We start from the raw sequence: 21,166 nt of genomic DNA, 5'->3' as shown, positions 1-21,166 counted from the left end.
ACAGCTCCCAGCAGTCAGTCGACGCGGTGGTGGTGGGAATGGGTTGCACTCCTGACCCGCATTCCCATCAATAAGTCAATTGCCCTACGGCAGACTTGAACACCGAGGGCCTCAGTATACGGTCGAGCGTCGATGGCACACCCCTTCGCTGGCAATCGTACATCTTTCAATTAGACACCGCCTATGCCCGCGGTTCCGGTGCACTTGAGGTTGATCAATTTCGGATTCGGTTATTGCGTTTATCAATAAATTATGTGATCCTATTGTAGGGTCAAATTGTTTTCTTATACCGCCATCGGGAGAGGAGCTGTAAATTGACCTTCTATCGCCTCCATTCTTTAAGTATTCTGGCTTATGAACTCCGAACATTGCGTTAAGAAATAGTTGGTGTTCGCGCTTAAGGTGGTACAAACCGCTTAATATGCAGTCGAATTGTCTTGCTTTTTTCACTCCGATAGACCCAGCCAGAAATGCATGGCACTTGAGATGACCTCAAATGCAGTGTACGGTTGTATGTACTTTCTCCCAAGGTCACGTCCCATCGCTCCAAGGCACACCGAATGTATTATGATTCGTTGGACGGCGACGACGACGACGGCGACGACGACGACGACGACGGCGACGACGACGACGACGTAGTCCCAGCCCCGGAATGGCGCCTGACGTGACACAATTCCCTCCACGTGCGTTTTAGGCTTTGGTCGTTTGCGCGTTGATTGAGGAGGAGTACTTTTCGGAAACATATGCTACCGGCGGCTCTGCCACTGCAGCGAGGCGTTCCCAATGGTCCCGGGCCGTGTAGCGGGCGAGCAACCGAGTTAGCGGCTGGCCTCGATGACGGTCGATGGGTTCGCGTGATAAAAATAATAGAAACATCGTAAAGCACAATCGATACTCGGGCAGGGCTCGATTGTGTTGGCGTGAGCAGCATAACGGCAGACGTTTGATCGGAGTGGAATAAAACAAACGCACCGGTGGGCGCAGTGAGGCGAAGAAAACGGCTGCTCCCAAATCTTGTGCCCTGATGGGGCCGCGCCATATTCTTGGGGACGCAGGAGACGTTCCCGGCTGGAGCGTTTCGAATCGAAATGTGATGCACATACATTAAACGGAGATGGTGGGGCGTCGCTAGCGGAGCAGGTCTCAAAATGTTTAATTTATAGCGGCACGATGGCCGCGAAAAAAAGTAAACCCAAAACTAGTTGATCAAACAGGACGGAGGACGGTGGTGGCGGAGGGAAATGATACAGGATTCGTAGTGGAAGTACATCTAAGTAAAGGAAAAAAAGTAATCCATATCCAGGCCCCAGCGAGCGAGGCCCTCAAGCGAGAATCTTGGCCGGTGTCTTAGTCCGAGGCTTGAGGAGGTCCTTTAACTTTCATTCAACTTAATTTTTTCAAGTGAATGTCGTATTAAACGTCTACTTTTCAAGAATATTTAGTAATTTTTGCGGTGCCACGTGCTGGGTAAGTAAAAAAAATGGTAAAATTTAAAAAAACCTGCTTCAAAAACCGCGCAAAATTTCAAGGAAATATTTCGGGTTTTTCACTTCGTTTACATCACTGCGGTTTTAGGAGTCGGCATGTGCGTTTTCGTTTTTTGCATCAGCCGACTCCTGGATCCGTTTATAACTGACGGTGGGGCCTCTGCGATGAAAGAAAATTATTGCAGGGAAAGCGATTTCAAGCCAAAACGGGGGGACTGCCTGTCATCTTCTTCTTGACCGTCCGGGATTTCGCAAACAAACCTCGGGAATTATCGATAAATCGGAGGTTTTCCGGTGATAATCGTGTTCAGTGCGGTGGTTGCGTGTTATCTTTGGCCTACGGAAAACCTAAAGAACTCTTTCAGCGCAGTGTGTGGAATACCAAACGAGGTTTTCGGTGTTGCATCAGTAATATTCGCGGTGAGAACGAAAGTGAAAAAAGGTTCTCGTGAAGGGAATCGTGGGGTTGGGGAGTAACGTTGGGGGAGTCTGTTTTTCTATCCCGCTCGCTCTTAGCGGAACTCGGGGTTGTGCGAGCGAGAGGGCCTCGTCGTTTACATCACTGGCGGTTTTAGAAGTCGTAGATTCCGGGGTTCGGGGCCGCGGAACTTGCGACTCCTGGATCCTGTTTATAACTAGCAGGTGGCTGGCTACAGTAAGGCTCAAAAAAAGAGCAGCATAGTCTTTTTGCAGGAGCAGCTATAGTCTTTTGATAGCCCCTTTGGTGGGCCACAAACCAGACCTTGAACTATCAGCTGTTTGATGAATCAGCTGATCGACGCCGATTTAGAAAATCTCATATTTCAGAAAAATAGCAGAATTCTGAAATGGAAATATACAAACTTTGGAATCTTTTTCTGGCCCCGGCGGTTGGCGCCCCTCGTCAGAGCAGCTGTTTTCGCAGCTCTCAAGGTCGTATCCCTTTTTTCTCCAATTATTTTCCATCTCTCCCCCATTCGCTTGGGTCGATGGGTGGGTGGTGTGCCAACGCGGACGAAAATAGAGCCACAAATTGAGGCAACCGCGCATGTCACGCAAATATATTCGTAAACAAACTACCACAGGATTAGAACAAAGGTTGTCCCCACAGCCGCGACGCGCAAAATAGGACCGAGGGGGTTGTCTTGTCCCCCACACACGAGTAGCACTTTGAAATCACAAGTGCCCATGATGATGGCGAAGCATTTATCGTAGTGCGACTGCGTACAACTGGAGCAGAGAGGAATTGACGTCAATCCCATCGCGAATCGGGTGGCAAAGTAGAAGTAGGGCCTCCGCACCGAAGCCCCAGAACTTCTGCATCCCTCCGGTGTCGGTGTGGCCTCTCGAGGTTTCACCTCAGCGTGCCCTCTCCGCGTTAAATAACAAAATGATCACCAGAATGCGCGCCGCTTTATGGCCGGTGGGCGATGGCCAACCGCTGTGCTGTTGAACACCTTCAGCCCGGGTGGGTTCACGTGCGGTGGTTTGTCTAGAACGCAAAACTAGTCCTCGATCGTCGAGAGAGACAGCCACCTAGCCAGCCAACCAGCGAGTCGAAACTTGTATTTCAAGGTCAGCCTTTTGCCACCGGAGGCCTTCGGCTGTCGGCGAATCGCGCAATCTCGCACGTAGAAGCTGCAGTTCTGCTTCGCCTTCTGCTACCGTGCGACATCGAAAGATAATTTAAAAACAAAAAAAGGTAACCGACAGGGACAGGAAACACAAGGGCCACAGCCGGTGAGGAAGTTGATTTGAATTTTTAAAAATGAATACCACGTTCCGCCCATGCGCCCTCGATAAAGGTCGCTTTATTTATTCCTCGTGCCAACCACCCTTCGTCATTTGGTTGGGCAGATGCGTCGGTTTAATAGATAAAGATTTGGTGAGAAACCCACCAACAGCTGGCAAGGTTCTTCCGGATAGCTTAACAAACAGAACACCCTTCCAATTAGCCCGACCGGATTGCCGACCGAATTCTTCACTTTTTTGGTGTCTTCTTTTCGTAGCGGGCAATTGGCCGAAATCATGCTGACTTGCGCAACTTGTTGCAAGGGGGCTCGGGCTCGCGTGTGGGACGGACGTCGACAGAAATCGCGAGAGCGAGGTCAGCAACAAAACTTTCGCAGAAAAGGATCTCTCGCACGGATGATGGAAGCCTCCTCAGAACCGATCTTGATGCTCAAGCACCCGGAGCAACGCGTGCGTGCGGGGGGCGCCTGTTTTCGCAGCGCAAGGGCAAACACCGCCAACAAGCCGAGAGATCCGAGCGTCATCGAGGTCGCGATTGCGAGCGAGAAAGAACCCGAACCCGAGAGAGCGAAACAGAGAGACAGAGAGCGGCGACGCTTACGCGGTTCGGTGGCCGCCGGCCGTTGGCCCCTCTCCTCGCCGTTAACGTTGCCGGCAGTAACCGGATTGTTGGAGCGCATTCGCAGATCGCAGAGCCGCCGAGCGTCGTCCGGGGACCTCAAACGCGATCATACAGTTACCGGTGGAAGACGTGCCCTCCTGCGTGGTAAGCACGTTCGCGCGTTCGATCTCGCGAAGCTTTAAGCTGCTTTGTGTCCGTTTGTTCCCATTGCGATCGTGCAGTCGCAATTCTGACGATCGGTTCGATTCCTGCGCAAAGGTGAAGGTGGGTGGTGGTGGTGTTTGGTTCTGTTGCATTATGCGTGGGCCATATAGTGGAGGGGTTGGTGGTATCTACCCCGAAAAAATCTGTCCCATAAAATCGCGTAAAATTGGACCGTTAACCGAGCGCGATGGTGCCGAAGAACACGCCAAGTGATCGCGAAACAAGAACGATCGATCGTGTGCTGCTGTGGTGCTGTGGAGTACGCACCTTCCTGCACTGCCTTTGTGCTAGGGGCTGGTCAGCAGGAGCAGCAGGAGGCCGTCATTGGCGGTCTGATCGTTGTTCGTTGACCCCTTAGACCCCTGGGCAGCGTCATCGTCGTCGTCGTCGTCAGTGGTTGGGGTTTGCGTGCATATAAGGAACTGAATCCGCGGCCGAGACGAATCTCCCGGTCGATATCCCGGCCGTTTGGCAGATATGGAGGCGTTATGTGGGAGTTTAGTGCATAAATCGTGGGTTGCAGATCGAGAAAGTTTCTATGCTGCACGATTTAACCATTGTTTTTTTGTGTGTTCCGCTATTCCGGATAGTTGATGATGATGCAATGTTTCCCGTGAGTAGGTCCGTCTGGAGTTGCTAGCTCTGGGGGGGCGCACCCCATTAGATGGATTATCTTCTTGGTTGGTGCTTCGGCCACGAGCGCCGACATGAAGTGAAAGTGCGGCCGCATGATCCAGATGTTATTTTTTTCAATTTTTTGAGGAACTACAGAGAGAGGACCTCATGGGTGTTGTAGTGGATCCCCTCTTCACAATCGATCCTACCTCCGGTACTGTTTAGGGGAGGAAGCACCTCTGTGATGGATCCGTTCCGGGGAGTTATGCTTCGTTTTTATGTCTTACTCACGCACCATCGTCTATCGGGCCATTCTCTTTTACCGTACCTGATCACCATCCGGATGAAAATGAAACCGAAAGGGATTGAAATGTGGTGTGCCTCCCCGTCCATTTTTGGCGGTGTTGTTCATTGTAATGGTTTTGAAACGAGGAATAGAGGATATGGAGGTACATGGGGGGGACCACAAAGTTATGGAGGAACTAATGGAGATGGCCAAAGATGGTCGTTTTTGGAGGGTTATTGGGCGATAGTCTAACGGCGTTGTCTGCGATCGAGTTCGTTTCGGTTAGATTAAGATCTGCTGCTGCTGCTGCAGCTGCTGCCATGGCAGACCTTAATGATTCACACTCTCACTGGCAATTAGAGTTCAGGGATTTTTTCTTTCCTTCCTTTTATTCACTTGTAACACGGTTTTTTGGTCCATCAACACCCCGTTCCATGCATGCAAATTTTGGTTCATTATCAGTTCACCTACTAACGTAACTTCTCCTCTCCCACCGCTTGATAGAAAACACAGCTTTTTTTTGGGTGTTAAATTGTTGTGAAAGCGTGGACTCGTGAGCGTTACTCTGGCAACGTGCAAAGGACAGTGATCAGGAAGCAATTAAAATTGTTCGCAAAAGTGTTTAAACCAAATTCTAGTGCGTGCTGGTTAACACGGTTCCACGGATTCGCGGCCGGCCTGTGTAGATCGAGATCGAGATGCGTAGCGTACGCGGAAGCTTCACCATCGGACGGTTGGCGATATATCCGAAGAACTCCAACATTCGCACTGGTGAGTACATTTCCTTGAAGGAGCGATTATCTGACGCGTTCACAGAATACTCTTCAATGTGGTTTTCAATTCTCCCTTTTCGCTTCACCAAACTCCTTGAAGTTTACGTCCGTTCATGCCGGTGGAGAATGTGAATGTCATACATTCTATTTACAATTTAAGGAGAGAAAGGATAATGATCCTACCTTGTTGGAGGTCAACTTCTGGTTTGTTGAGGTGGTTCAGTTGGTGTTCCCTTTCTGCACATGGCTGTGGCCTTAAGCTTCGATCACCCGGTGCAGCGCTCCTGTGCTAGAAGGGAACCAGAACTCCGCCAACACATGCGACTTATTTCTGAAGCTAGTACGATCGTGTGAAAACGATTGCTTCGTTGTGCTCCAGTTGCCGTTATCGAGTGTGCGTTATCCAGAAAACTGTTGATTTCGGTTTAAGCATCTTCGGTCCGGTCGGTCTGCACTGTGGCCTTCGTGTACTAAAACAAGTAAACAAGTTTATTACAGTTGCACGTTGTTACACACTGTTCGCACACTGAATATCGCGCACGAGCAGGATCCTTGGCTTTGTGGCATTTTCGATGTATTTTTTTTACTGGATAAATGTACAGGCTTTTTCGTGCAGTCTGTCTGTCGCCATTGTCGGTTCTCCAGTGAGGATAAAGGTGAGGACAGATGCACCAACAACCACCTGTGTTGCTTTTCAGCTGCTTCTGGTGTGTTTCCAGCTGCGCAATGCAACAATAATTTTATTGCAATATGTTTTTTTTGTTTGTACACCCTTTCGGCGGAATGTATGCTGATAATGATCCTCGGGGAACCGCAATTGGGTGCTAATTGCTGTCGCATCGATGACCGGCGATCGACTGGTTTATGGTTATGATGGGTGCAAAAGGTCGCCGCAAAGTGTTGGCATGCAAAGTGTATGATATCGAAGTGTTGTGCGATCGCAAAAAGGATATCATCATAATGGAGTGCTGCATGATCACTACACTACGCTTGCTGCTAGCGTCAGCCCGAAACGAATGATCATGTTCAAGGCAATGACCGTGCTTCACGCGCAATGTGATAGCCGTGGCGCCACGATTGATCGCCATCGTGTTGATGGTTGGTTAGAGCAGTAGAAGGTCGAGGTCTAACTTTGTCGCGTCCGTCCTGCAGGCCGGACTGAACGCACTGCCAACGCGCTCTCGTCGCACGCGTCGCGACTGGTTCGGCGTTCATCGTCGTCATCGTCATCGTCGTCGTCGTCATCGTCTACGCTATCTGTCCGTCTTTTTCGAGTAGGACGTGAAGCCGCTTGCGACTGGCGTCGCGCTAAATGTCGTGCGGCTGACGTGCCTCTGTCTGTATGATCGCTGCAGGCGGGCTGGAAAAAGCTAATAAAAACATGCTCGATCAGGGCGAGATTGGCTTATCCTGGCTGGAAAAAAAAACCCAATAGCATCGATACGTCCGTCGCACAATGGTATAAAACGATAAACTTAGCCTGGGGTAGGTGCAGGGAAAAAGCAAAACAAACCCCCTCCCCCCTTTGCGACCTCACGAGATTAGTTTGGATTAAAAGGCGTGTGACCTTCGACCTTAGTTGGGGTTGGTGTGCAATTAAAATTCACCAAATGAACCTTTTTTCCCTCGGTTTCCCTCGGCGCTGAACCTCGGATCGCGTCACCATTCATGAAGGGGACGGGACCTTGGCACGTATCACAGTAAATTTGACGGCCGGCATCAGCCGCGAGACCGCTGCTAGTAGTGCCCACTAGCGCAGAGGATCGCGTCAGTTTGTTAGATAATTGCACCTGATAGGCTCCTTTCATTCGTTGCCTTTCTCGGTTGCCGATACGATCGTTTGTCACAGCAACGGTTGCTGTTGGCCATGCACATCTCGGAGGATGGGTATCCTTGGTGTGCTGGGGCTGTTGACAGCTCGCTTGGGCATGGGCTCGCGGGGGTCCGCGGATTAATCTCCTGACCGTGTGTCTGATTTAAATTCAAATTAATCGTCTCTCGCTGGAAGCCTTTACAGTTGAGCTCGTGAATCCAGCGAGCAAGGTGAGAGGAATTGCACTAGCCATTGCATAGAGGGACGCACGTTTTGTGGCCTATTTTGCCTGTCAAGGTGATAGACACGTGCACAGTAGGCCAGTTGGACGAGTAGCTTCACATTGTCGATAAGTTGGCCATGTTTACATCAACAAAGCAAGCATACCTCTACCGTTCGATACCTGCCCTCGTTTATTCGTTGAACCCTTTATCTTAATCTCACTTTGGTGCGATAAGATGGAACGTCAACCGATACTCGATCGATCGATCGCTCGCTTGCTCGGTCCCCAATCAACGATACATTGTTTGGATTCGGGCTGGTTCGCTTATCTTGTTTGTTGTGCATTTTGCGTCCGACCGAATGATTTCCCATTTTTCTGTTCCGATGATAGTGACGCAAGCGAGCGTAATAACCATTCCGCTCCGCCCATTCCGCGTCCTGTCACTGCAGCGATCCTTTATGATGGTTTTGCATAATGATGCAGCAAACAACATCTTTAGCCAAAAACGTCGACACGCAACGACGGTAATGGATCTTCCGGCGAGTGCATCTACACCGTAAGATGAAGCAGTTACCAAGAAGATGCAAGCCGCGAGTTTTTGGGAAATCGATGGCATTGCATTTGTGTGTCGCTTATGAAACGGACATTAAATATGAATTGGACAGCATTGATAAAGAGACTCTCATCAAGGGGCGACCAACAACAACAACAACAACAACAAGGAAGATGCCAAAGGGAGGAGAGCAGGACGCAGAAGGATCCAGCCGACCTAGTTCCAGTGCGAGTCGTGTCCATGACACGATTACGCCACAGACGACGCACTGTGCGATGTGTCTGCGGTGTCTGTCATCCTGTTTCGCTTCGCTTGCGTTCCCGTGTGGTTAATGAGGTTCCATCAATGCGTCGGTCAACGGATGCGTGGTGGCGGCAGAACGCAGGAACACGAGGATCCTTTTTAGGACGACACACCGTTGGGGTGCATAAACAAAATCAGTCAGATATGCAACGGTGCGTCCAAGCTCAGGTTGGCAATGCTTTATGAGGCAGTTGATGATGTGTTGTGTGCATCTGCATGCATAAACCTTCTCGGTTCTGGGCTCTCGCTTACCTTGTGCACGCACCGGCCGAGAAACCGGTTAACGGCCGGGGTATGGCAAGGCGTAGGAGACTTACGGTAGAAGATACGCAGAGAGAGAGAGAGAAGAATACTTGGGGTTTAAAATATCACTTTTTATGTAGGTAAAGGATTGATTTACTCGAATGCATTCCTTGCCTCGTTCCATTTTGTTGACGGCCACCGTGTTGGCGGTTGTCTTTGTGTTGCACCGCAATGATGATGATGTTAAGATAACTGCTGCTGCTGCTACTGCTGCTGCAACAGCCACCGATACTTGTGCTGCTGCTGCTGTTGCTGCGTGCTTCTATCATCATAAATGTTGCGAAACAGTCCTTGCACCGATATCAAGCAGGCAGCAAAAATACAAAACAATTACATAGAACGGTCGCCCGCACATGGTTATGACGTTGCAACCCCATCATGTTATCGTAGGCAATACTGCACGCGTTACCGGTGTAATGGAGGTTTTCACGCTAAATCGATCTGTCCTTCATAAGTCCGACTACTGGACTGGAGCCGCCCACTTAGTGAACACTAGCTCGGCACCACCGATCGCCACTGATAAATAGTGGAGATAGCTCATGGAGTTTCCTATGCTGCAGTAAACCTAGCAGAGCCACCGAATGTCGAATTCGAAATTATTGGTTTCCGGTCTGTGAGAGCGTGTTTTTTTTGGTGCTTCTCAGATCAGATGTGGTCTACCGTTACCAAGGTCAAGGCCATTAGGAGCCATCGTCTCGACACCGACCGACGCTGACCGACTGGCTTCACTCAGTCCAGCTACCAAGGCCACCGGTTGCTCCCGGCGCTATATGATCGCCAATGTTGTCTCCTGCTCTTTGTCGAGCCCGACCGGTCGGCGGGTGCGCCAGGTCTTCTCTCTAACCTTTTTTGTTTCTTTTTAACCCGCTATCCCCAAGAAGCGCACCGAAAGGAAACCTGTTAAGATTCGCGGGGGATTTTCTATGTTTTAAAAATAAACTTTTATGACTCCAGAAGTTCTTGGAGCTTGCAGCTCCGTAGGTTATAAATAAAGGTGATCTGTAGAAAGAAAAAACTGTTTAGAAGAAGAATGTGGTAAATTTCTGGGATTCCCAACCACCGGAACGATCTAATGAACATAATTTGTCATTATCATGGCTTCGCTTGTCCCTCTATCGCTTCTGCCATACCATTAGCCCCCAAGGTCGCTCAAGGATTTCGCGCTGCGAATCGCTAGCTCGCAGTTTTTGGGCAAACGGTTAAACGAAAGGTAAATGGCAAAGTGAATGGAACGTGTCTGGTGTCGCTCTAGACGCTTGCAGAAGAGATTGCTGAAGCCAACAGCTGATGATGGTGATGGTAGGGGGGAGGCGACGATAACGAACACACTAGCGTAGGGGTTGCTCGGTAGGAGTTTGTGTTTTAATATCATTTAGCATGTGGGACGATGGGACGTCTTGACTGGTAGGCCGGTTGAGCTTGAGCTTGCTTGCTGCTACAGTATCGCCGTTATGCTGATAAGCTGATAAGGAATTCTTTTACAAAAATGAACAAGCGTGGCCTATCTTTTCTGCTGCTGAGTACGTCACCGCTCAATATACCAAGGCAAAGATCATCAGCTGATTCTGTTGCTGCAAAATGAAGAAAGATCAATACGAGTCAGCAGCACGCCGTGCGCATTCCTTTCATTGAGTACCATCCAATCATGCGGTTGGTAACGCGTACATGTAAACAAATTGATAACCTCTCGCGAATGATGATTGCGTATTGCGCGGTTTGGCGCGCACAGTGTGTTTACCGATTCTCCACGCCGATCATCATGAGACCGCGGCCGACGTGTCAGATGACGTCGAGGCGGCGGATGGCTGGATGTATTTGTTCTCGACATTCATGCTGGAGGGTTGCCGTTGTTGTGTAGCTACTACAACAGCAGCTGGTCTAGCGTCTGGTAGTGTCTTATCGCTGGGAAATGACTGGCATCGAAGAATCGGATCACCTGTTGTGGCAGCCAACTTGTGTTCGTGAGCGCTCCTGAGTCTCCCTTTCCGAGGTGCACGTAGTGGTGTCCACCGCGCGATTTGAAGTGCGTTTCGCGATCACGCAATGCAAACATACACACTGACAATAGAAGGGGGGATACCTACGGGGGATTCGCTACGAGAGAAAACACTTGGAATACATTACTTCAACCTCCTCTCCCGGGATCTGGCCCTGTCTCTGGACTGTTGTAGTGCGTCGTGTGCGGTCAATAATAAATAGTAGCTGCCGCGCGCCGGTGGATAAATATTTTGGCTCAAGGTCATTTTCATTTCATTGTCTCCCTCCCACTGGTTTGATGGACCCGGCGATGACGGGACCGCGGGGATGACTAAGTAGATAACGATGTGTGTGCACTTGAATGTCGTCAATCAGCTTCCTGGGCAGAAGCAAGGATCGTAGAGAGCATCGCTGGAGTTGCGGTGGCGATCGCATTGAGGACAAAACATGTCTGTTGACTTCCCTTGTTCGGCAGTTCTGCCGATGCCACACGGTGGCAGACTCGGCTCGACAATTGCCGTCGATTACCGAGAGGAATTTATTGTGCCAACAGTGGCTGGCGACACGTGCACCACACCACCGGTGTCCGATCGTATGGTCATCGACTGCAGAAGAAGCAGCTGCCATGTTTCGTGGTTCTTCTGTTCTTAAGAATTCCTCATCTGTCTGTCTGTGCTCCTGATATTTTGTTGACTTCGTCTTCAGTCTCTTATTTTTAACTTGAGTTCCTCAAGATATTGGTATTATCTGTCATCAATAACCGTTCGATTTGGAGGCGCAACTGTCTCAAAAGAGAAAGACACACCGGGCTGGAATCATGGTGTGCGCCATTTCGGTGTGGGTTGGTCACGAAATCATCGAATACTAATCACGAACCATGCCACTCGCCCCATCGTCGTGATTGAACCCGATAGCTCGACCACACACCTTCAACCTGGTGGCCCCTCTGCTCTGCTGCCCGAGTAACCTTCAGCTCGAACTCGAACCGGGCGATTTGTGGGGCTGCTGCTCTGGTGCGCACGAAGAATGAGAAGTTTCATTTTCGCTTGCAAATCACGCAGCTCCGTGTGGTGTGCGCCACGTAACACGCCATTAAAGCGCACGGTTTGGCGTATATTAGGTTCTTGCGACATTCGTTGCCCCCCCGCGAGGTAGCAACGTCAGGTCGATTGTTTCCATTTCATGCGACGGCTCCGTAATGGAAACTATGCTTTGTTTTGATTTTGTTTGCACTCCGCCTTTCGGCCGGTCGAAGACGAACATGTGCACGGATTTGATCGACGGCGACGACTTCGTGTCTTGCAATGCCGAGGTCGTGGCGAGTGCAATTGCAAACGCACGTTGTGCCGCAAGCCTGCGCGTGCACACGCATGGCGAAATGATCGCTACATTAAGCAGCAGCAGTTCGATGTGGAGTTGCTGCATCGCGACCGTCATTGTCGCCGTCACGCTGTCATGGGCAGCAATTTTTTCGGCACGTACAGCAGCAACCTCAAGATGGAAGAGCGAACGTAGAGGAGGGGATCTAGCCAGCGCAGCCAGCTTGACATCTAGGGAACGAGATCGTTTCAGGCCACCTGCCCAGGACAGAGCGCACGTAATGAAGCGATAACCATTTCTCCATGGCGGCGGCACCGGCGATAGTGATACCTTTCCGGTACACGTGCAGCACCATCAAGGGAAGGCGCAGCGGCGAGTAGATGATTGCTTGTCACCCCACTCGATCATAATGATCGAGAGTACGATCACAACGTGCCTGCGGTGGTGGCGCTGTTTTAGGAGCCATGAACAATGTAATGCAAGTAATAAATTACCGAACAACGCACGCATATTTGAGATCGATCCAAACCGAGGCAGCTGGGGCAGCCGATCGTACCGTGAGCTGCGGGATACCCAATTGCGTTGCGGTGCCACAAAGCTAACGATTTTTTCAACTGCTTCACGCAGCCAGTCGATTGTCGGTCAATCGAGCTACATTCGGATCGGCAGCACTACTGTGACTCTGGTTGTGTGGTGATCAAGCGCCACCGCACATTCGGCGGTTAAAATGGGCCAACGACGAATGAAGTGAGACCACGTGTGGCGTGTCCACCGAACGGGGCCAGGGGACGCGCGTGTTTGCCCCTTGGGGGTCGGATTGGCAAACTCGTGCTTCTCTGGGCTTTTCGGGCTGGGCTGCATGCACTTGTGGTGCTGGTGTGTAATTCCCGAACTTACATTTTATTCGTCCCCCCGCGCGCCTTGTCTCGCTTTGGTTCGCTGTTTTTTTTTTGGAAATCGTTTATGCGTTCCGATCACGCACGCACGCCATGCCCGAGGTTTCGGTGGCGGGCGGAGGAATGCGGCTTTTGCAGCTGGCTGGCCAGGACAAGTTGGCCATGTGATTTTCGTCGTCGTTGCTGTAATGAACCGTTTTTTGCGGAGACCAGGATTATTGATATTAAACACATGCGGGTATTATTTACTACTTTTCTCCACTTTGATGATGCCTGGGGCGTGTCCGGAGAGGCGTTTCCTCCCGTTTTCGTGGTGAGATTCGGGTCAAGCGTCGTCAACACATCGTTGTGGCGCTTAAAAGGACATTCCGGTCATCGTGTTTCGGGTCACGAGGCATTTCCAAGAGGATTTTCTGCTTTTGTGCAATTTTATTTATGGTGAAACTGTTGAAACCGCTCAAAGAGACGTCAACACAATTGTCATGGTCTCTAATTTGCTTACTTATCTGGCTCTAGAACTGACGAATCATTTCGTTATTCCAATTCCTTCGAAATCAATGTCGATACCAACGTTCCATCTCAATTTCGGCCTACTACGCCATTTTTGTACAGCTGAACGACTTACGAAGACTTGACGGACTGGAATGAAGTCTGCAGATCTCATGGTATGACCAGTGCACCAAAGCAGCATCAGTTTCGGTGCTAGTTATACAATGCACATAGCGCTATGGTTCGTCCGCTTCAACATGTTGTTCATCTTGACAATATGTAACCAAATATCACTTACTAAAGGAGAGACAAGAGCTACACGCGATTAGAAAGGAGACAAACTGGGACAACTAGGACACAACCTCGACCGTCATTATTCATCGACCAATGTGTACTGGGATTGCTTGACATTACGACCGAGCGCAATATCGCTCGCCTACTAGACCCCTCAGCATAAGTTGACCCAAAAACACATCCTCGATCCGCGCGCGATCCTTTTCTCGTGAACCGCCAAAAAATGAGTGTCACTAGTGGCAGGTTAAGATTTTTCTTTTAAGGTCGCTCGATCATTCCTCATAATGACCTATTACAGTGCAGTACCGGACAAGCGCCCGCGTGCGCCGCACACAAAGCCGTACAATTGTGTGCCCGAAATGTCGCACCTTCATGCGTTACGCCATCCGACCACAGATCCGGCGGCCCCTTTGGAAGCATTTTTTTGGGTTTGAGTGTTAAGAGGGTTCTTTCGAATCAATTGAGCTGTGGAACCGCGAGAGCCCAGCCCATATATGGGGCGAGCCCGTGTGCGCATAATGTCATTTGTGTGGCTGTGCATTCGTTAAGCAAAGCCCTCTCCCGCCGGGCAGGTCGCAGTTCCAACAGTGGCGCTCTAGAGGAAGATTGATGGTGAAGGCGAAAGAAAGGAGACGAAAAAGGGAGTGGTGTGGTGTTGTGATGAAGTCTGGAACACACACTCCGGTCATTAACACCATTCCGTGCGCCAGTGTTGCGGTTGCAGCAGCAGCAGCAGGAGCGGCAGCGGCAGGTTTACTGCTTCTCAAGTCTCACTGGCCGTTCAGCTCAGCACCATCGATGATCACCCCTTTTAGGGGCTTGGACTGTGAAAATGAAAAAGTAAGCTAGAAACGTCATTAATCACACCGATGAGGGGCGGTGACGGTGGCAGCGGTCACGATTGGCTGTGCAGCATGTAAACAAACTAACCCTTATTCGACCAGCGGTGTTGGTGGCGAGCCTTCCGGCCACCGCGCGATCGTGGCTCGGACTGTGACGGAGATGCACACGTGCGCGACGTGCGGCACTTGACGTCCTTCAGGGCAGCAGCCCACCACACCACACGCCCGTTATGATCGCGTTGTGTTTGTGAGTGACGCACGGAAGTGACTAAACGATCACAATGCCTTGTGTTTTGTTGATTATTTATTTGCCACCACCGATCACCGTAACATCGGCCTCAGCACACAGCATCACAGCTGCCTGGCGCCGGCCCTGACACCAGCTCCAGGAGCAGCTCCATCGATCCAATTTGTTTTTTGTTGCCCTAGGTGCTGGTGCTGTTGCTGTTGCTATTCCTCATCATTCGAACACTTTCACTGGCCAGACCAACCACATTCAGGCAGGCCCCCCGGGAGTGTCAAAAGTGGACTTTAAAGTCACAACACTCGAGCAACCCCGGGCAGGGACCCCGGGAACCCCGTCGGGTTATGATGTGCAAAAACAGAGACCAGCAGAGAGGGGAGAGAGTCCATCTGTCCGTCAATTTGCCACTCGACGGACAAAGCAAAACCATGGCACATAGCAGGTGATGTAATGATGCCATTGATGATGCCCAGTTCCCTTTGTGAATGCGGTTGATTCGATTGCCCGTCCGTTTCATCAGGGTTGTGTTGGCGTTGGCGTAAAATATTTCGCTGTGGCCGGGAGGCAGCACCCCCAAAAAATCATAGACACCCTCTTCACCGGCCACCGGCGGCATCCCCAAACCGAGGCGCATTTGATTGATTGGGCAATGGGGTGATTTATTTGGAAAGGCCTTCTCTCTCTCTCTCTCCCTCTCTCTTGTAGAAGCGAAACGTATGCTAAGATGGTTCTTATTGTTGTGTGTTTCGGATTTAGGCCACCGCCGCACCATGAATGCGTGGTAAGGGGCTCCTCGACCTTCGGGCTTTCAGGTCTGGGTTTGACTGAGAAGGAACGGAATCCGTCGTCGCCTCCATCGAAAGTGCCGAAAGCATAATAAGAGGGCACCCCGTGTGATGATGAATGGTGGACACGTTTGTTGCCCTGCGTTGATTTGAGAGGGATAAGAGATTTCGAACGAAATCTTCAAATTTAGGCCCCGCATTTTTTGGGCGCACACACACACACCCGTCCCTTCGCTAGCCTTCGTGGGAATTTTCACGCTTGAAGGATCCTCAAAAGCACAGCACTTCGCGTGCCAGCCACGAGGTGCATTTGTTTGTTTGCTTGCTGCGATTGCACGTTCCCGGGCGCCATTGTCAGATGCGATCATAATCATTTCATGCATAGTTGAGCAGTCTAGTGTCTACGCGGCAATGTACGATCACGCTTAACGATCACACACACCCAAGGGCCCCTGGCTTTTGATTAGCATTCGTATACCTGTGAGCATAAGTACGCTCCACCGTCCAGCATCCGTCGCCGCCGTCGTCATAGTCACCGTCACCATGGCACGGTGTAACGTACAATTTGTTTAGACGAGACACTGAATTTCGCGGCGCACATTATCCGCCATTTATGCGCCAGAGCAGAGAATGCGGTGCTTAAGGGCTTAAGGTAGAAGCTGCTGGTGTAGGTACTTTATGCTGTGAATGAGACTCTCTCTGTGCATTAGAGGGGGACACCTGGTGGTGCTTTAGACCGGGGTTTTATGACCTAATGGCCTCCCCCCAATTAAGTCGAAACACACCACAAACGGCGTGTGTCGTGTCTTTCGCGCTGGTCGCACCGTAGCGCCCCATTCATCAACAAAGTACAGTCACGGAAGCGTCTGGGTGCGCGACATCGGGGCTGTTAGAGCTGGCCTGGCCCTAGCTCTGCAGGGTCTACCATCTCTGGTAATAGCCCTCAATCTGTCTCTCAGATCATGCTGATGCATCTGACGAAGGAGCGCCACGAATAGCGCGGCACCTCTCGGTGGTGATGGTGATCATAACTTTATTGAAGATCATCACACCGGGTACGAGACGGGTGACGAGGATAATTCATCCGAGCTAAATCTCTCTAATCCCCTCGAGAGGAAGGGAATGTACGGAGGAGGTCAGCAGCTACTCAGCCGGGGGTCAACACCGGACGCTTTCGCTCTGTCTCTCGTTACTCGACCCCATGCCGGGCCACGCCAGGCCACGCCATGCCTGTTTTTACCACTCGCCGTCACTATGTACTTCGCGATGATGCAAAAGTTCATTTACTTGCTGCTGGTAGGCCTAAGCGCGGGACCAGCACGGTAACCTAGCTTAGCAGTATTACGTCAAACCCTGGTTAAGATCCTGGGAATGGGTTCGGGGAAGAAAAGGGAGAGAGAGAGAGCGAATGGTGATTACTGATGTCCTCTTTTACGTCTTAGCTGGCGATTGCGCCGGTAGATAATCATCCATCTTAATCATCATTATCGTCTTCTGCAATTGCGATGTGGACGTTGCGAATTACGCTGGGCAATACAATCGGTATGTGGATGTGTCAGATGCAAGGCATCGTATTTTGGGATTTAAAGTAATTCTCCCCCGGAATAGGTGAAAGGATCCATTTGTTAGAATGATTTTTTAGAAAGGAATTGTAACTGATCTCACTCTCTCGTTTGCAGGATCCGTTTGTCTTGTATCATCCTCCGCCATCAACAGCATCAACAGCAGCAGCAGCAGCAGTAGCAATCATCATCAATTCCAACCGTCACAGCACCTCCATTCACAATGCTGCTCGCATGGATCCGGCGTCAACCATCATCAGTCTTGCAACGGCGGTAGCAACAGCAGCAGCAGTAGTAGCAGAACGATCAGCAGCCATAGCCACAGTAACGGCAACATCATAAGGGCGTATCCGGCGGTGGTTCTATGCTATCCTTCAATCGGCGCCAGTGTTGCATCTTCGGACGTGGCCACACGCCGCTCGTTTCACATTTCATCGGTCTGTGATAAATCCTCCTCGAAAGATGGTGGCAGCGGCGGTGGTGGAGGAAGCAGCAACACGCCCGGTTCGGGGGGATCGTCTGGTGGAAGTAGCGGTGCCTCGTCCGGCGGTAGTGGTGGATCCTCTTCGGTCGGTGGTGCATCCGGTGGCAGTGGCAAAGATGGTGGCAAGGAACCTCCGAACAAGAAGAACACACTGTCCTGCCCAAAATGTGGCGATCCGTGTACGCATGTCGAAACGTTTGTAAGCTCGACGCGCTTCGTCAAATGCGAAAAGTGTCACCACTTCTTTGTCGTCCTCTCGGAGGTGGACTCGAAGAAGACGATCAAAGACACGGAGACGAAGGGTGCCCGGAAGCCACCGCCACCACCGAAAAAGATCATGGAATATCTGGATCGGCACGTCGTTGGACAGGATCTGGCGAAGAAGGTCCTCTCGGTGGCCGTGTACAATCACTACAAGCGCATCTACCACAATTTGCCACCGCCGGTGTCGGGATCGGCGGGTAGTTCGCAACAGCAACAGCAGCAGCTCGATTCGATGTCACGCAGTGGTGATCTGCTGCACATTTCAGGCATCGGGCATACGATGATGAGTTCGGCACCGTCCGAAGTACCGCGACCACCGATGGGCGCTGGAGCAGGACAGGGAGGAAGTGGTGCTGCTCATCATCCAGGATCGGAGCTACTGGATAAAAAGACGCACGAGCTGAAGCTGGAGAAGAGTAACATTCTGATGCTAGGACCCACGGGTTCGGGTAAAACGTTGCTGGCGCAAACGATCGCCAAGTGCCTGGACGTACCGTTTGCCATCTGTGATTGTACGACGCTAACGCAGGCCGGTTACGTCGGTGAGGATATCGAGAGTGTGATCGCGAAGCTGCTCCAGGATGCTAACTACAGGTACAACTGCTGCTCGATTATGACTCTCCTTGAACCATCAATCAGGCTAATTAATCAAACTCTACGTTCTCCGTTTTCTCCGACAGCGTCGAGCGAGCACAAACCGGAATAGTGTTCCTGGATGAGGTGGACAAGATCGGTGCCGTTCCTGGCATCCACCAGCTGCGCGATGTTGGTGGTGAAGGCGTCCAGCAGGGAATGCTTAAAATGCTCGAGGGCACGATCGTGAATGTACCGGAGCGCAACTCTCCGCGTAAGCTGCGCGGTGAAACGGTGCAGGTCGATACGACCAACATTCTTTTCGTCGCTTCCGGTGCGTACACCGGGCTAGATCGTCTGATCGCACGAAGGCTGAATGAGAAGGTAAGGTCGAGGAGACGTCAACGCGTAGTAGATCGATTAGTTTATTCATTTTTTATCAATTTCAGTACCTTGGCTTCGGAATGCCAGCGAGTTCCTCGGAGGGACGACGGGCAGCGCAAGCTTCGGCTTCTCCCATGGACAACGATCAGGCCGAGCGTGACGCTAATCTGAAGAAGGTGCAGGCAAAGGATCTCGTCGAATTTGGAATGATTCCTGTGAGTGCGATGGAGGCGATTGCGATCGTATTGGAATGGATTTCATTATCGCTTCTTCTCGGCTTTTGCAGGAATTCGTTGGCCGCTTCCCCGTTCTGGTGCCCTTCCACAGCCTCGATGTGGACATGCTGGTACGCATTTTAACTGAGCCACGAAACGCACTGGTACCGCAGTACAAAGCACTGCTCGGTATGGATCAGGTCGAACTCTCGTTCACCGATGAAGCCCTGAAACAGATCGCTCAGCTCGCCATGGAACGGCAAACAGGAGCTCGTGGACTGCGTGCAATTATGGTAATGCACGCGACGTCCCTTCGCAGACTGAAAACTGTTCGTTCATGTTTTGTTCTATGTTTGCTTCTCCGCAGGAAACACTGCTGCTTGAGCCCATGTTCGAGGTACCCGGATCGGACGTCAAGGGTGTCAGCATTACGGAGGAAAGTGTTCGCGGTGGAGAGCCAGTGTATGTTCGTCGTGGTGAATCGAATGGTTCGAACAAGGATTCATCGGATACGGCAGGCGATGCATCCGCTCACGGTAGCACCACCACGTCGGAAGAGGAAGAAAATACGAAAGTGCGTGTGAAGCAGTAGAAAGATGCATTGCGTTCGAGTGACCACCCCATCGAGCCGATTGGTGGATTCAATCATAAGATGAGTAGCTTGAAATTGTACATAAATGGAGCATTCATACGGCCGCGTTCCTGATCTTTCTGAGTTCTAATGATGATTATTCGATAATCCTCTTTTTTTGGACGCACTCTAGACCTATTAAGGATTGTGTGATGAACTCGTTCAAAACTTTCATTCGCTCAAGCTCAAGACCTTCAAGCGTCAGCTGCTAGCTACTTCTTCTAGAGTGTACGGACTTGGCTTTAACGTTCCTTGAAACAGTGAGTCAGCTGTTAGTGGGTTTTAAGTGTATGGGTACGATGAGTGAGGAAACGAAACTACGATCACGACGCTGTACGTGTTGCCATTACGCGCGTCAGATAGAGACTAATATTGTAGGTCAGGGAAGCACCACTACGTGTGACCCATCTTTAGCTCGCCCTAGCGTTTTCCTGCTAATTAGGATAGCGGGCATTGCCCGGTTTTTGCCAGCAAAGCACATGGATCGTTAGCGTAGAGTTGGTGGAATGTTAGAAACATAAAACCAAAACACCAAAACAGCAACCGAATCCGTTAACCGATACTCGATCGCAAAAAGTTAATAGAAAAAGTGAAGGCTTCACACGTCGGTCTCGTACATCAGGTCTCATGAAAGCTGTCGCTTAATGGTGCTTCAACAGAGAACGAAAGAGAGGGAAAGACAAAACAGGGAATGAGTGGGTTCACAAAAAACGCAAATCAAAACCGTGATTATATTGAAATATTAACGAGATGGTCGCTGCTATTTCTAGTGGTGGGCCGCGTTATATGTCGTCATAAGTGGACAAGCGAATACAAAAACATCCGATCGTAATGACGGCGTGGTACAAGGTGTGAGATCACTGAGACCAGAGGTTTGTTATGTGTAGCTGTATGAAAAAAGGGATTGGACGCCAACGGTACAACCACGAGAGTGGAATAGCACGCACTCCACGCTCCACAGTTTACGGTGATCATAAAACGAGTGTTAAACAAGAGAAAGTGTAATTAGAGTTATATGTAAAATCCAATTAGGTTTTTTAGATGGTAGGTTTTTCTTCCTTCTTTTTCTTTCACTATCCAACTTTGTCTCGTTTAGTTTTTATCATACATACAAGCCCTAGAGGAAATGTTTCGCGTGGAGCTTGTTGGTTGAGTAGGGCGTAAGTGACAAGAAAACTGGAAAAACAATAAAAAACTCAAAAACTCTGATTAACGGCTAGAGGATTAGCAGTGTTATCGAAAGAACAACTACTAAGTTGAGGAGAAAGAACGAAACTTGAATATATTTAGTTT

The 21,166-nt window shown here is 50.4% G+C and overlaps 1 protein-coding gene across 5 annotated transcripts; it reads left to right on the top strand.

Moving 5' to 3' along the window:
* The first annotated feature begins 1,719 nt into the window (after positions 1–1,719).
* LOC125948232 (ATP-dependent Clp protease ATP-binding subunit clpX-like, mitochondrial) lies at positions 1,720–21,082 on the top strand. 5 transcript variants are annotated; one of them, XM_049674080.1, is made up of 7 exons: positions 1,720–1,907; positions 5,450–5,716; positions 17,440–18,664; positions 18,751–19,027; positions 19,093–19,242; positions 19,314–19,535; positions 19,610–21,082. In XM_049674080.1, exons 2-7 carry the CDS (start codon positions 5,644–5,646, stop codon positions 19,832–19,834), a joined length of 2,172 nt encoding a protein of 723 aa, XP_049530037.1. In that variant the 5' UTR covers positions 1,720–1,907; positions 5,450–5,643; the 3' UTR covers positions 19,835–21,082. The 5 variants fall into 5 exon arrangements, with proteins under 5 accessions (XP_049530037.1, XP_049530038.1, XP_049530035.1 ...); XM_049674081.1 differs by having other exon boundaries at positions 1,720–1,929; XM_049674078.1 differs by lacking the exon at positions 1,720–1,907 and adding an exon at positions 3,490–4,098.
* The last annotated feature ends 84 nt before the right edge of the window (positions 21,083–21,166 follow it).

This window comes from Anopheles darlingi, chromosome 2 (genome assembly GCF_943734745.1).
Source record: "Anopheles darlingi chromosome 2, idAnoDarlMG_H_01, whole genome shotgun sequence".
NCBI lineage: Eukaryota > Metazoa > Arthropoda > Insecta > Diptera > Culicidae > Anopheles > Anopheles darlingi.
Note: the sequence above shows the minus strand (reverse complement) of the source record. Positions and strands in the feature narration are given on the sequence as shown.